At 42.6% G+C, this 15676-nt stretch overlaps 3 protein-coding genes across 3 annotated transcripts; 2 read left to right on the forward strand and 1 right to left on the reverse strand.

The window, feature by feature from the left end:
* Window positions 1–613: 613 nt before the first annotated feature.
* On the forward strand, window positions 614–3262 carry MELLADRAFT_110633 (uncharacterized protein; the record flags this gene model as incomplete). The annotated part of the gene is made up of 7 exons (XM_007414796.1): window positions 614–1110; window positions 1217–1274; window positions 2038–2163; window positions 2246–2380; window positions 2679–2745; window positions 2812–2931; window positions 3174–3262. 7 exons carry the CDS (start codon window positions 614–616, stop codon window positions 3260–3262), a joined length of 1092 nt encoding a protein of 363 aa, XP_007414858.1.
* Window positions 3263–7297: 4035 nt separating this feature from the next.
* Window positions 7298–7834, reverse strand: MELLADRAFT_66756 (uncharacterized protein; the record flags this gene model as incomplete). The annotated part of the gene is made up of 4 exons (XM_007414911.1): window positions 7298–7332; window positions 7377–7436; window positions 7506–7670; window positions 7702–7834. 4 exons carry the CDS (start codon window positions 7832–7834, stop codon window positions 7298–7300), a joined length of 393 nt encoding a protein of 130 aa, XP_007414973.1.
* A 2776-nt stretch (window positions 7835–10610) lies between these two features.
* MELLADRAFT_66757 (uncharacterized protein) lies at window positions 10611–14515 on the forward strand (the record flags this gene model as incomplete). Its single annotated transcript, XM_007414797.1, has 4 exons — window positions 10611–10704; window positions 10801–13525; window positions 13739–13929; window positions 13995–14515. The coding sequence occupies 4 exons, from the start codon at window positions 10611–10613 to the stop codon at window positions 14513–14515; spliced, it is 3531 nt and encodes a 1176-aa protein (XP_007414859.1).
* Between the last annotated feature and the right edge of the window lie 1161 nt (window positions 14516–15676).

Consider the following 15676-nt stretch of genomic DNA (forward strand, 5'->3'; position numbering starts at 1 on the left):
TATACTTGTTTGATTGGAAGGAGAAAGGGAAGAGATAAACTCATTAATATGGGGAATGTGTGAATATGTTTGAGAAGTATGCAGTGGAGAGATTGATTTAGGTGCAGGAGTACCTAGATCTCAGGCAAAGAAGACCACTCGCAATTTGGGTCCTTCCCAAACTTTTTATGTGTTAAGTTTACTTATCCTTTGACAGCTCCGGTGTGATTCATTTGAAATTCTTGAAGTTTGAAACACGATCATTTGATCCTTCGCAAGCGGGCGTGGAGTGGGTACAACGCTTCCAAATATCAAAAAGTAAGAGTGGGGCAATGAAACTGGGTGTAGATCATCTTTTGTACACCCTATGTAAAGTGGCTCCGTGGACTTAGCAATCCCTTTCAACATCAGTTTCGTGGTTAATTCCAGCGGCTTGATCTTGAGACTATCTAAAAGTAGGTAATTGGTCATCCAACCTTACTCGCGCCGGATTCCACTGTGCTATAAGTCAATCACACAACTTATTCTCAATCATCATATATTGTCTTAGTTAGTATCTCTCACTGCAAGTCTAAGTACCTTCATTTCTCACCTTCCCAGTCCACTCAACTGAAAAGTTTGTCAAGTAGGAGTGATGATCCCACCTTTACTTGCGGGGGTGAGACACGGCATTCTACCCGAGTTGAAAGACCTGGCAATTCATGATCGACTCCCGAATCCTAACGCTATCCCGGGAGGCGGCACGACTTCATATCGACGTGCTACGGAGTTCGATATCTATGTCAAAGGCCATATTGATCGTGGGTCTACCTACAACCTCGCAGAAGCTATCACTGTACATGTACATAAGCACGACTTCTTAAACCACCACGAGGTCGAGACGATTCTTGATGCTACCATCGTGTTAGACAAAGAGTCCAACGACGTCAACACTTGCCTCGGCGAAGCTCAACATCTGGTATATTACACCCGATTGATGTTGCGTTCACAAGACCCAGAAGTGATTCAACATCGTGAACTTTTCAAGCGTCAATATACAGTGTCACGCAAGCAGTACAAGCGGCTTCGGTCCAAGTTACGAGAGCATCGCAAAGATGTCATGGTTCTATGGGGAATAATGGCTCAGGAGATGTGAGTAGAAGTCTCAAACAAGGTTAACATATTGAGTCTTAACGAGATTATCCCGACTGACGGTTTACTTACCCCTTTGAAATGATGCCCACCTTTCCACGCACAGCAAACGGACCTGCGATATCGAGGATGCTGCTGCTGCTGCTAATGGAGCGGAACCTGACGTCGCCGCCCCGCCCTACACTCGTTCACCTTGAGAAACTTTATGGTTTCATCATCTAGATGTAAAATCCTTACTCAGTGCTGTGGTTCAGGCGAACAACGGGTATAAGCTTCTTGTTCCCCAGATCCACATGTCTATCATTTAAAAGCTACGGTTGGTAATCATTATGAAATCATTATGTGACATAGACTCTTTATCCCTGCGGATAATGCTGACACTAATTCTAAACCTGAATAGACATCTCGTGACATTGAACATGTACCAAGATTTGATAAAAGGTCCATTATATCTTTGATTCACTAAATCTATATTCAACTTTCACTTGTTTTCTGTTTTAGTGTAATGTGAGGAATGTGTAAATGTGTTTGAGATGTTGGAAATCATGCAGTGGACAGATTGATTCAGGTGTAGGAGTACATAGATGATAGATCTCACCCAAAGAAGACCACTAGCATTTTGAGTCCCAAGCCTGATCAACCCTGCTTGAAGATGACTGTTCCGCAGAACTAAAAGATGTTTAGTTGTTATTTTTGGTAATGATCAGAGGCCTATCGGGCTTGTTTACAAGGGATCATCTCGGTTCACACGAAATCGCACAAGAAAAAGGTAAGATGTGGTGTTACCAAGAAAAAATCATCATAAGAAATTAATCTTGAAAGTGCAGAGAAATGTTGGAGAAAGTATTTCTCCGGTGATATTTCAGAACCATCAAGGCTTGGATTGTCAAACTCGAGTAACAATCCAGGCTATCCTCTTTCAAACAGAGCTCCTCTGTCAGAAAGAGGAATCCTTCTCCTGTTGATAACAAAGTGGCCCCAGCGAAGAAACGCTCAGTATCAGCAAAGACACCCTCATCCAAAAACTCGACTCGACCTACAACAAAGAAAAAGGTAAGCAATTCTCAACCTTTGACAATGAATCAATCGAGTTATTGTTTAAATCTTTTATGACCTTTCCCATATGCTTTTCAAGAATGTGCATTTTAACAATACTCAACTCGCTGGCTCACAAGCAGGACATAACGGTCAATCAGCGACGCAAAATGGTCTTGTTGAGATCCCCTTTTCCCACACTCCCTTGGTTGAACCAAAAAAGCTCGCGCTAGCAGTAAGTTGATATGACCTTGTTCATACCTTTTCCTTCTCCTCGTATCGTATTGTTGGTCTTAACATTGTATCGGCTCAATACAGTCAGATGCTCAAGTGCATTATCAACACTCGCTGGCTTTTGACGAGGCTCTTGAAAGCAATCAGACCCGCAAAGATCAAAAACCACAACTTCCATCAAATATTTGAACAACTGGATCATTCGTGTCTTCTCTTTCTCTAGATTTATTACTGCAAAAAGTCACACCATTCAAAGTCAAAACCGACAAAGGGACCACCTCTTGCCTTCAGGATGACAGACCGGCACACATGAAGAGGATCTCATAGTCTTTACAGATAGGGATTGGTTGGAAGCTGATAACATTGGTTTGTAGATGTCCCTGATTCCAGGATCCCTCCCCCAAACCTGCTAACCATTTTGCTGAATCTTAGTGAACGGCGAAGAGATCGCTCCCACATTACCCAATCATTTGACATCAGTTTTTTCGTCAACTAAAAAGAAAAGGACTGGAGTTGAAGTCTTCCCAGACAAAAGACAAAGAATTGATCAAAGTAGGTACTAAAACAAATCACTCAACATCCAACTTGAATCAGCTGACAATGTAGTTTGAATCAGCTGACATAGTTGTATGTAGTTTCTGCAATTGAAGAGCGCATAAATGGTATTGAGGGCATAACAAATGACTGTAAGAGTATTCAAGATGGTATGACCCTCATGACTGGAGTGAGATGAGCTTGTTGGTGAAGGTATTCAGACAATTCGACTTATTTGAACCCCTTCAAATGACCCTTAGCCCGTGTTCAGGGTGAAACATCAGACCTTTTTCTAAGAGTAACGGTAACACTTAATATTACCGTTCGTCCAAATGACAGACATATGTAGCTGATCAGGCAAAATCTAATGAATACTTTATTCAAGATTCGACTTGGGAGAATAAAGAAAGGATTTGAAGAACTTTGAGAGGCATGTGTATAGAATACAAGAAGAAATCACTTCTCTAATTTGTCTCTCTTAGATTACTGAGTTGCGCGGGGTATAGATCACCTCATTGTTCACTAATCTATCATAGAGAGTGTGTGATAGTCGCCAATGAACAGTTTTAATTGATAATTTTTCATATCATTAAGGTAACAGTCAATGATCACGAGGATCAGATTACACAATTGGCTTCAACTCAATTCTTGTGTCCATTGGCTGTGTTGAAAGGGTCCGTCCCAGTCTTCATAACGCCAGCAGATTCAATATCCTTCTTCAAATTGTTGAGGTGCTGGTCCAGCTTGCATAGTTGCTCAATTGTGTCCCTCACAGGGAGATCAATTCCGCATACTACAAAAACAAAGGTATTTAGTTCTAATGTGACTCTCCCCTTTGTGCCACATTCTCCATGATCTTCCATCGAATCATAGTAAGTCTTCCTCATGTGAGTTTAATTTACAAGTCAGTCCTTTGGCAGGACATCTTTGTAAATAAAGGATTGGTTCTATGTCCCACGTAGTAAAGGTCGCTAATTAAAGAGTGGGAAGGGAACTAAGGCAATGTACAACTTGTACACAGATTCATGAAACTATCAATGGACCAGCTGAAGTCCGTCACCAGTTCTCATAACACAGAAGAGGCTGACTACCTTTGTTACAGCTGACTTTCCTTGTGATAAATATCCACGCATCATATGTATGTTGTAGAGGTGAAGCTGAATCCACAGCGGCTTTTGATTACATATATTACAACTGTCACCTGGCTCCTATATCAGTTCCTTGGATAAATGATTGCTAGTCATTGATTTGGTGTAGTGGATGTCTAAAATCACAAGATCAAATTACCAATGACAGACATGAAAATTTGAGAGTTTTATTTAAAATTGGGGACAAGCATCTTGCAAATCTGCTCAGAGGAATCGCTTTCCAATGTGTCACTGGACCACCCTTCGTCATCTTGGTCTTTGTTGGCAGTCGTGGTGTCTGTGGACCTTAATGCAACCTGAATGCAACTCTTGAAAGCTACGTAGTTTTCCATGAACATTTCCAATATTTCGATAAATTCCTCTCGGTCCTTCACCTTTGAGTACAAACAAGATACATGTCAGATCAATGAAGTTGGTGTGTACGCTTGCGTGCGGTGAGAGTTTCAGAAATGTATTACTTTTTTATTGGGCTTTGTTCGCTTGAAATAAAGATCCAGTTGCTTTGCTACAGATCCCGATGTCAATGCTGTTCTGCTCCGGAGTGGTAAGTTGGATTCCATTTTGGCCCCCGAGTTACTTTGACCTGGCTGGGATTGGACCTGAGGAAATTTGGAAATGATTGAATGGATTTCCCCAGGTTGGAGAATACCTGAATGTAAAAGTCTTTCACCCAGATGAGCCAAGGGCTCAAAGCGTGTTTGAAATTTTTGTAAGTTCTTCGACATCAAATGAAGTTCTCCAGCTGAAATTCCCTCAGAGGAAATCCTTCTTGGAGTCCGTTTCATTTTCGAGTGTGATTGAGCTGTGGTTCAAAATGATATGAGAGTCAACATAGGAATCAAGACCAGCAAAGTGGAGACCACATACGCGATTTGTGATGCTTGATATTGATTTTGGCTCCTTGCATCCCCTCATCGAGTGCTTCAAGATCCATGAATTTTCTTTTCTATATAGCGATTGAAAAAACCAGAACTGGCGCTTGTTTCAAAACGATAAGATTCTTTTGTTGTCCAACTATTTTGGGAGTGGGGTGATGAGGACCAACACCAGATCCCAACTTAATAGAAGGTTTTATGTAGTCGCGGGTCTTTTACCAGCAATTGAAGACGTCTCCCCTGGGGAACTTTGCGCGCCTAAGGTACTGAACTGAGTTACTCATATCTAACTTAGCTCTAGTACCATAGACTTCAATTTTTTTTTGTCACAACTGGATGAGTCTGTTATAAGATGATGTAGGCCGTGGTTGCGTATCTCCCCTCCTTACACTGTGTTAGCTGAGCCTTCTCTGAGTATTAGTGACTCAAAGTTGAGTGATAAGACCCCGCAATGACAGGGGATAGTTGATCAATGTTCATTTGCGAAGAACATTGATTAGCTATTGGTCAGTATGCTCATCCCGAGCCAACCAAATAGCATGTTCATTTTCAAATAACGTTGATTAGCTATTGGTCAGTATGCTCATCCTGAGCAGCGTCAAAGTGTTCATTCATATAATGAATGACTTTTCCTTCCCCTCCAATCACTAATCATCATCAGAAACTGACCGCTTCCATGGTTCCGGTGAAATCTTTGTGAAATCTGCTGAGAAGTGATGCTGGCTGACGGTTGCTGACAACCGCAACCTGTCCCGCCCCCTACCAACAGTATCGTGTGTTGAGATTCTCCCGTGAATGGAGACTCATGTATGTCAGGATCACATATAACAACTTCAAAGACACACACAAGTCCTTGAGATTGCTCTGAGCATATGGACTTTCTCTCTGTGTCTATTGACTATCTTTCTGGGTCATCAACATCTTTTCTTTATGGATATATTGGCTGCCCACTCAAAGGATTTGCATCGGCCATTTCACATATTACTGATGAAGAGGGTCAATTTGTTGATGCTAATTAAACCCTGAACTTTGTGTTTGCTCTAAGCAATGATTGCATTTCTATAAAAACAAACAGCTTTTTGTACGTTTGTGAGTTTGAAGGAAGTCGGCCTAAATTGAATGTTCTTAATGAAATTTTGGTGGTGACACTAGGCAGTACAGTACTGATAAATGGCGTCCTTGGATATCTACTGGCTATATTTTCATCGTTTCAAGCAAAAGCTGGAAGTACATTACTTCAGATCTTGATTTGTTTGAATTCAATAGATGTGAAGGGGGATGAGTTTGCAAAAGAAGCCTACAAGGACCAGTCACTGCCAGGATATAGGTGTTGTGTGAAATCTCCACTAGCACGTGCGTATCAGCTCCAGATTAAAACTCAAAACAATCATGATCATGAATCTTATATCCTGATTCATAGTTAAACCAGCCAATCCCATTGTTTATTCTTCAACTGAAAAATTGTCATCTCCTCATTTCTAGACTGCCGATTAGACGATTACAAGCTAGTAGAATAGCCTGAAGAATGATCTCATGGACCTTGTCACGGCCAAGCAATTCTTGCCTTGAGACAAAATCCCTAGCAGTGCTCTACCCACTGAAATTGGTCTGCGAGGCGCAAATCAATGGATGTACATTTTCCACATTTATGTTATAATTGATTAATTGGCTAGGTTCCACTACACTTTCAAAATGGTTTCGCTATTTACAAACTATGTACTACAAATTCAATATAAGTCTACTTTTCACCATACTTCTATCTGCAAAACCAATTTCCTTGATCAAGATGATGTCAAAAAAAATAGGCTTGATGAAACTGTGTTTCTCGGGTATTTTCTCAACTTTGAATTAGCAGGTGGTTCGTGCATTTTCCAACACCATGTCTGAATGTGATGGTATGAATGAATGGATGAGTGTTTGTCTGGCTTCTAAGCAAAAAGCAGCTCTCCTCAGTAGGTTCTTTGTATGAGTTTTTCTTGAGAACATCAAGTGCAGCTTAAGGTTCAAAGATACATCAATTCAAATCTGGCAGGTCTTTTTTAAATTAGATCCTCAAACCACGACAAGACATGACCAATCAGACACATTCATGTTGTATGAATGACAGAACCTTTTCAATCAAAATCCACCGACATCAACTTAAATAACATAACACATATCAAACCGGTTTGTCTCTGACATTCTCCATTTTCTTCTTTATATGATTTGTTCTCTCTTTTACAGATGCCTCTCGAAAAGCCAAAAAGAAGAAGAAGAACAAACATAATAATATAAACCAAAATACAAGGGTCGCGCAGCCTTCAGGACGTGGTCGGGGTCGTGGAGGACCTCGCAATGATTTTGATAGAAGTACACACCCTTCTACTGGGCGAGGTCAATGCAGGTATATAAGTGTCCTAGGACAGACAAATACATCATGAAAAAGACTCACGAGACACACCTTGCACATCTTGAGCCGACATATCCCCAGCAATAGTTGATTCTTGACTGGTCTTGGCGGCTATGGGTTGGTTTAAGTCACTCTTTCAGGTGCAAAAGATCAAGATTGAGGATGAAATGAGCAACTTACACACTCCTTCGACGGTGAAAGAACGCAAGGCTGAATCTTGACTGGCAATCGAGGCGGTGGTTGAAACTTCTTGACTGTTGTTGGACCCCTCTTGACTAGCCTCCGTGCCTGCTTGACTGGCCATTGAGGCTATGGACACTGGCTTAAATAAATCTCGAACATGGGCTGGGCAAGAACAGGACAAAGATAAACTTACACACTCCTTCGACTGTGAAAGAACGCAAGACTGAATCTTGACTAGTGTTTGACTCTTCATGGCGGGTGTTTGTACCTTCTTGACTGTTGTTCGACCCTTCTTGAATAGCCTCTGTGGGTGCTTTACTCGCCATTGAGGCTATAGACACAAGCTTCAATCAATCTCGAATATGGGTTGGGTAAGAACAGGAGGTATTCCAGTGGTGATAGATCAATAAGTCAATTACTTTTCATGTCACATACCTTTGTAAGGATTGATAAAATGAATCTCACAATTTCAGGAAATGGACTAACAAATGTCCCTCCTTCCTTTAATGTATTGGACTGAAGACAAGATTGAACAGAACAATTATCATGCTGGGGAGAAAAGACGATAACCAACCTGTTCCATGATTTCCGTGAAATCTTTGTGACATCCGGTGAGAAGCGACGCCGCGTGACGGTTGTCGACAACCGCAACCGGTCCTGCCCCGCCTCTGACCACTTGATCCAAATAGAGTATCACGTGATTAGATTTTAACCCAAGGATTCAAGACCACGTTATGTAATGTATTTCTGTATTTCATCTGTCAACTTTTGATTGGACTCCACTCCTTTCATCCTCATTCATCCTTCCCCTTTCTTCCAGTACATTCCCAACGCTTCACCCACTCTCTCACCTTCAGATTCATTTCGAAAGATCATCTCCAATTATATATAAATTTCTTTCATATCTCCTGTTATAAATAAATATATTGCTTTCATCGCTGATCGATTGCAACTACTAGCTCATTTCCTGGCAACATCTGCCGATATCTTCAACTTCCTCAAAGATTAGCAAATAATCTCCTCTCCGATCACTTCGATCGGCCCGACTATCCTTCTGTTCTTGACCTACACCTGATATCTTCTTTAGTGAGTCGTCTCACATCCGTTTCAGAATTACTTTTTATCAATGACTGATATCCCCACGCTTGCTGTTCATTCTCCAGAACATATTCTTAAATTCTTTGTACCTAATGAACAACGGCGATTGAAAACTTGTTTCTATTTGTGAGTGGACTAATCGTGAGTACATCTTCTTTAGACACTTTCCTCACTTTCAATACCCTACCATCCCTTCGTCTCACTATCATACATTTCCGTATTTCCCATCCTGTTGACCTCAGCTACTAGGGACTCTCTCCCGTCGTCTTCGAATCCAATTTAAGGGACTTCTGTGTACATCAATCCGACTTGTCACCCTTCCTCAAAGATTAGCGAATAATCTCCTCTCTGATCACTTTGATTGGCCCAACTATCCTTCTGTTCTTGACCTACACCTGATATCTTCTTTAGTGAGTCGTCTCACATCCGTTTCAGAATTACTTTTTATCAATGACTGATATCCCCACGCTTGCTGTTCATTCTCCCGAACATATTCTTAAATTCTTTGTACCTACTGAACAACGGCGATTGAAAACTTGTTTCTATTTGTGAGTGGACTAATCGTGAGTACATCTTCTTTAGACACTTTCCTCACTTTCAATACCCTACCATCCCTTCGTCTCACTATCATACATTTCCGTATTTCCCATCCTGTTGACCTCAGCTACTAGGGACTCTCTCCCGTCGTCTTCGAATCCAATTTAAGGGACTTCTGTGTACATCAATCCGACTTGTCACCCTTCCTCAAAGATTAGCGAATAATCTCCTCTCTGATCACTTTGATTGGCCCGACTATCCTTCTGTTCTTGACCTACACCTGATATCTTCTTTAGTGAGTCATCTCACATCCGTTTCAGAATTACTTTTTATCAATGACTGATATCCCCACGCTTGCTGTTCATTCTCCAGAACATATTCTTGAATTCTTTGTACCTACTGAACAACGGCGATTGAAAACTTGTTTCTATTTGTGAGTGGACTAATCGTGAGTACATCTTCTTTACCTCCATTGCTCTCTCATTTTCAGATCCATACTGATATATCTGCTTTTTCAGTGGGGTTGCCAGACTTCTGCTAAATTGTAAGTTTCCCTCGATCATTTCCGGATCTTTATTGATGAAGACACTTTCCTCACTTTCAATACCCTACCATCCCTTTGTCTCACTATCATACATTTACGTATTTGCCATCCTGTTGACCTCAGCTACTAGGGACTCTCTCCCGTCGTCTTCAAATCCAATTTAAGGGACTCCTGTGTACATCAATCCGACTTGTCACCCCCAGCCAACTAGATCTCGAAACTATGACGACCTACAATCCTTGCGATCCACTTGACAGGGTTCGATCTTATCACTGTGAACATCATTCAACTTCCCCAAGTTGGAAGAGGAAAATGATTAATAGTACAGTTTGTCATAAAAGGATCCAATACTGCACACCTGAGACATAACACCCACACTACATATGTGCAGCAAGCTAAGTAAATAGTTATCTATCATGTATATACAGGTCTGCTCAGTTTTTTGCCCATCAGAATAAATAAATCACATGTTATACCACATGTAACTTTTTTGACCTTGGAAAAATTGTCGCAAAAATTCACTACATATAATGCTGTAGCTGCTCAGGCAATATTACTGAAGCTGTTTCATAGTAACAGAAAGGGTGTTACATGCAGTTGAGTTGATGAGATCACACCAAAACACTGGGTGGGTGTATGTAGTCAATCTTTTGAATACTTTTGTCAATCTGAAAAAAGTTACAGCATGTATTACATATGAATAACTTATGCTGATGAGCAGATAACTGAGCAGAACTGTATGTACATGATAACCACCTATTCACTAAGCCTGTTGCACATATGTAGTGTGTGTGTTCTGGCTTAGGTGTGGAGTGATAGATCATTTTATGACAAATCATACTCCCAATCATTTTTTCCTGCCCACTTGGGGAAGCCGAATAATGTTTGCAGTGTATGCGCACGATTTGGACTTAATTGGAGAAATGACTGAAGAATGGTTACGAACTATTGACATGACATACCACCTAAATTCAGCGTTGAAAGATGTCTGGAAGGCGGTCGACGCGGAGCTTATGGGTGAGTCAAGCAGTGAAGTTGTTTGCTTTCGCTTCTTTTTTATTGATCCTAAGATTTCTGAGGCTCACGCTCATTGTTTGATATATATACCAACAGCAATCAAAAAAGGTATCTTAGGACCCGACCAGCTCTATCCCCCCACTGCAGCAAATACCGCGTTTATGGATGTATCCCCAGCATTCATTGTGGAACGGCCTACCTCTATAGGTCCATCCCAGGCCGCCTCCTTCATCAACAGCAATGGGAAGCGTGAACGGAAACCTGCAGAGGAAGAAGACGAAGAAGACGAAGAGCAAGTTGCAAAACTTCCGCGTCGCTCTGCACGGCTGTCTGCCCCGATCAAAAGACCCCCCGTCATTTGTAAGGCGGCTTCAAAGATTGTACCTGACTCCCCAGATTCCGTCGAGAAAGGACTTCCGCCTCTGGACTCCTCTCTGTCCCGGCAACAGTCGGGCCCACCAAGGTCAGGATCAGCCCCTCCATCAGAACAGCCTGAACCGCCAAGGGCTGGATCAGCCACCCCATCAGAAGGCCCATCAGACACCGTCAAATCACGTTCAAGGATCATTGAACCTGAAATGGCCAAGGTACTTCAGGAGATACATGAACTGGACGTTGGCCCTTCATCGATGCCCATTGGTACACCTTCCGACTACATTGCCTCTCAGATAACAAGAGCTTGTCAATTCCCACACCCCTCGGAATACGAACAAGGCAAACTTTGGGAGCAGATCGACCCTGAATTCCTTAGAGTCATGGGTACAGATCTACTGAGACGCGGTGACCTATCAGAAGTCCCATCAGACACCGTCAAATCACGTTCAAGGATCATTGAACCTGAAATGGCCAAGGTACTTCAGGAGATACATGAACTGGACGTTGGCCCTTCATCGATGCCCATTGGTACACCTTCCGACTACATCGCCTCTCAGATAACAAGAGCTTGTCAATTCCCACACCCCTTGGAATACAAACAAGGCGAACTTTGGGAGAAGATTGACCCTGAATTCCTTAGAGTCATGGGCACAGATCTACTGAGACGCGGTGACCTCCGACGTGGCAAATTCGGAGTTCTTGGCCTTGTTGAATGGATTCTTGACGCACGAGAGCATGCCAGCTGGGACAAAACGTGCGAGGCAATGGCTTTACAGAAATTCATAATCCTACAGGATCATCTCAAGGAGAAAGTCATATCAGAAGGCCCATCAGACACCGTCAAATCACGTTCAAGGATCATTGAACCTGAAATGGCCAAGGTATTTCAGGAGATACATGAACTGGACGTTGGCCCTTCATCGATGCCCATTGGTACACCTTCCGACTACATCGCCTCTCAGATAACAAGAGCTTGTCAATTCCCACACCCCTCGGAATACGAACAAGGCGAACTTTGGGAGAAGATCGACCCTGAATTCCTTAGAGTCATGGGTACAGATCTATTGAGACGCGGTGACCTCCGACGTGGCAAATTCGGAGTTCTTGGCATTGTCGAATGGATTCTTGACGCACGAGAACATGCCAGCTGGGACAAAACATGCAAGGCGATGGCTTTACAGAAGTTCATAACCCTACAGGATCATCTCAAGGAGAAATTAATTCACGACGAGGTCGATGAGCTACCACTTACCATTCTTGATTCACCTTCAAATTCTTCAGCTACGTTAGTTGGGCGTGGATCATCTCCGGCTCCTTTGAAACACCAGCGCGACTCCTCTCTCAAGAACGTCACTGCAGATGATCGTGTCGATAGCTTAGATGATAGGTTAAATGCAACTGTAGAATCATCATCCGAACTTCATGGAAGCCCTGTCAGGACGAAGCGCAAGAAGATCTCTCGCTTTGACATTGTCGGTATCTACCGAGAAGCTAGATCTGTAACCCCCCCCTCAGATGACGAGACCGGGCCACCAGCGAGTCTCACCCCCCCTTTTGACACGGACAAACAACTACAAGAACTTTCAAAATCATCAAAGAGAGCCAAGTCATCAAGGTTGGTCAATGTCTTAGTTCCTCATATCTCGGTATCATCGGGGAGCAAGAAGATCTCTCGCTTTGACATTGACGGTATCTACCGAGAATCTAGATCTGTAACCCCCCCCTCAGATGACGAGACCGGGCCACCAGCGAGTCTCACCCCCCCTTTTGACACGGACAAACAACTACAAGTACTTTCGAAATCATCAAAGAGAACCGAGTCATCAAGGTTTGTCAATGTCTTGATTCCCCATCTCTCGGTATCATCGGGGAACCAAACCGCACGCATTAAATCGGCCGCTCTCATGCCCAAACCGACCAGCGCCGCGCAATTGTCTCAAACAAGTGAAACCAAAAAACAACTTCAGATTGAAGGACCACAATACTCACCTGAAGAACTCAGTGTGACCCATTCAAAAGCATGGGATGCATTCATCTTTTCTTGGTGTAATAAAAATATTGTGATTTTAAATCCTCATCCATATATTTCTATGATAGGTCAATTCACTCCGGCCAACTTTTTACAAGACTTCAAAAATAATACAACTTTCATCAGTGGGAAAATGGGGGCAACAAGCCATGCCAGTGTATCTACTGTAGACGGAGCAAGTAAACAACTTCAAATCGAAGGACCCCTTTATCCAGCAAGTAAAGCCACCAACTCGTGCTCTGGAAGTGGTCCAGCTTCTCTTGTGACCTTCAAACCTCCCAAACAACAACTCTCAATTGAAATATTCACTGCTTCCAACTCTTTACAAGATTTCGACGATATTTCAACACCTCTCAGTGGGCAAACGCGTTCGACTACCCACGATGAGGCATCAATTGATGACGAGGCAGTCCAAATGTGAGTGAAAGAAAGAATATGAGCACGTCATCTTGAACTAACATTGCTTTGTATTACCAGTGCTGATGAACTGAGAGGCGGACAACTCAAGACACATACTCCTTCCTTGACCGAAGCCTCTCTATCATCTTCGCGCCAATCCGCAGTGTCTTGTTGACCGCAACCCCTTACCAAAGGTTCTTTTTGGGTAAACAAAATCGACATCTACGAAAGCATATCTGTGGAGAAAAACAACATCCAGCCCGCTGAACTCGTGGAAATTCATAAGGCCACACAGGTCTTATTGGAGACGTTGATCCGAGGATCTTGTATCGATTTCAATCCCGACGAAAACTTGACTCATCCTGTCAGCTTCAGTACCGCAAACCAACCAGGCATTCGACAGTGGTGTGAACGACCAGAAAGTAAGCCGGTATCATCTGGGAGTTCCTTGCATCTGTAAACACTAACGAGCTGCCATGCATCTTAGATCGAGAACTTTTCACGCCAAGTCTGGAAACCCTTTGGTATAAGCCCAACACTTTCAACTTCGACGCCATTGCACAATCGGACCCTCCGGAATCAATCTCTCGACATGAGCCTTTCCTCTGGAATGCCCTCAAGAATTTTTCCATGCCTACCCCCACCTTCATTGAGCGTGGAATGCACTACGTCTTGGCTGCCCTTGTCTTGATTGGATCAGACGCTGAAAAGGCGCATTTCTCTCAGGAGCTTCCCGATGTCTCACCCATATCTCGCGGGGCTCGCACTGCCTATTCATGCTGGCACCATTACAAGAAACTTTCATCTCTCCGATGGGCGAAGATCGGAGCGAAGAAAAGTGAAGCTGCCACTGATGGCTGCATTGAAGATCTTGATAGATTAATTGCAATTATCTACACAATGGTAGAGACCTTTGCTAGTATATGGGCATCTACAACTCTCAAAGCTGACATTGAAGCAACCGAACAATTGATCAAGAAAAGTCGATCCACCAAAGAGATTGATTGATTGACTTCAGGCTTGGAACAGCTGAAGAAAACTCGCAGCCAAATCAAGGTTGAATATACCAACCTACCGGCCCTTGTTGGTTTTCTCTGTTCCGGTGTCAAGGGTTTGATGATATATCCTACTCATGGAAGAGTATTCAGTCCTTTGCGAGCGGTTAACTTTTTACTTGTGACAAGCCACTTAGCCCAATCTGATCAATTGATCTCGGAGCCAATTTGGAAAAGGACGCAATCATATATCGTCGACTTTTTGAAAGCTGTCATCCTACCAACCAAAGAATGGGTTCCACGAGAATTGAATCGTTACCACCTGGCCAAGGCTTTATTCCTTGATTTCTCGGACTATTGTATTTCACGAAACATGACGACAATCTACATCCCCAAGTGTAGAAACTATAAAGTAAATGACAAAACGTATATGTGATTGTAATTTTGTTTCTTTCTTCCGTCCTTGATTCTTGTCGTTCTTTCTGCTGGGAAATGAAACGAACCAACGTTCAAAATTTGTACACACCTCTGTTGGGAAATCCGCAATGTTGTTGACCTTCTATCCTGTGTATGTCTTGCCTGAGCCAAGTTCAGTGTAGATTTTTGGTAAGGAATTGTCGCGGTTGTTGACAACCGTGACCCCCTGAAGGTCTATGTTGCATGTGCCGTCGTGCCTTCTAGAGACTTGGTGTCTCATCAAGGTTCATTGCATTTTTCGCACATACTCAAAACGGCCTTCTCACTCAGTATCACAACTTTTGAACAAATTGCATGAACTCGGCATGGCCAGTTCCAATAATCTAAATGAAGAGGGCATCGTCAAAGCTTCCCGCGAAGCAATGGATGGTCCGTAACAAATTTGTAGTCCTTTTGGAGCAAACTTTAGCATTAGCCGTAAATCAATATACCTTACTTTCAATCACAGAAAGGAGTGTACTCATTGTACATCTTTGAGATTTAGACTGTCGTATGCGAATTGCGTAGAGAAGCCGAAGATTGGTCTGCTATAACTCGGGTTTCTGATGATATTGACGGTGGAATGCATTCAAGATATCTTTTGAATTTTTTGCTATGATAAAATTCCAATATTTCTTCATTTTGATTCAGAGGCATATTATTCAAGATGTTGATTCTGAACGATATCATGAACGCTACTTTTTCATCCTAGCTTGAA

The sequence above is a fragment of the Melampsora larici-populina genome (genome assembly GCF_000204055.1).
Source record: "Melampsora larici-populina 98AG31 unplaced genomic scaffold MELLAscaffold_46, whole genome shotgun sequence".
In the NCBI taxonomy this organism is placed as follows: Eukaryota; Fungi; Basidiomycota; class Pucciniomycetes; order Pucciniales; family Melampsoraceae; genus Melampsora; species Melampsora laricis-populina.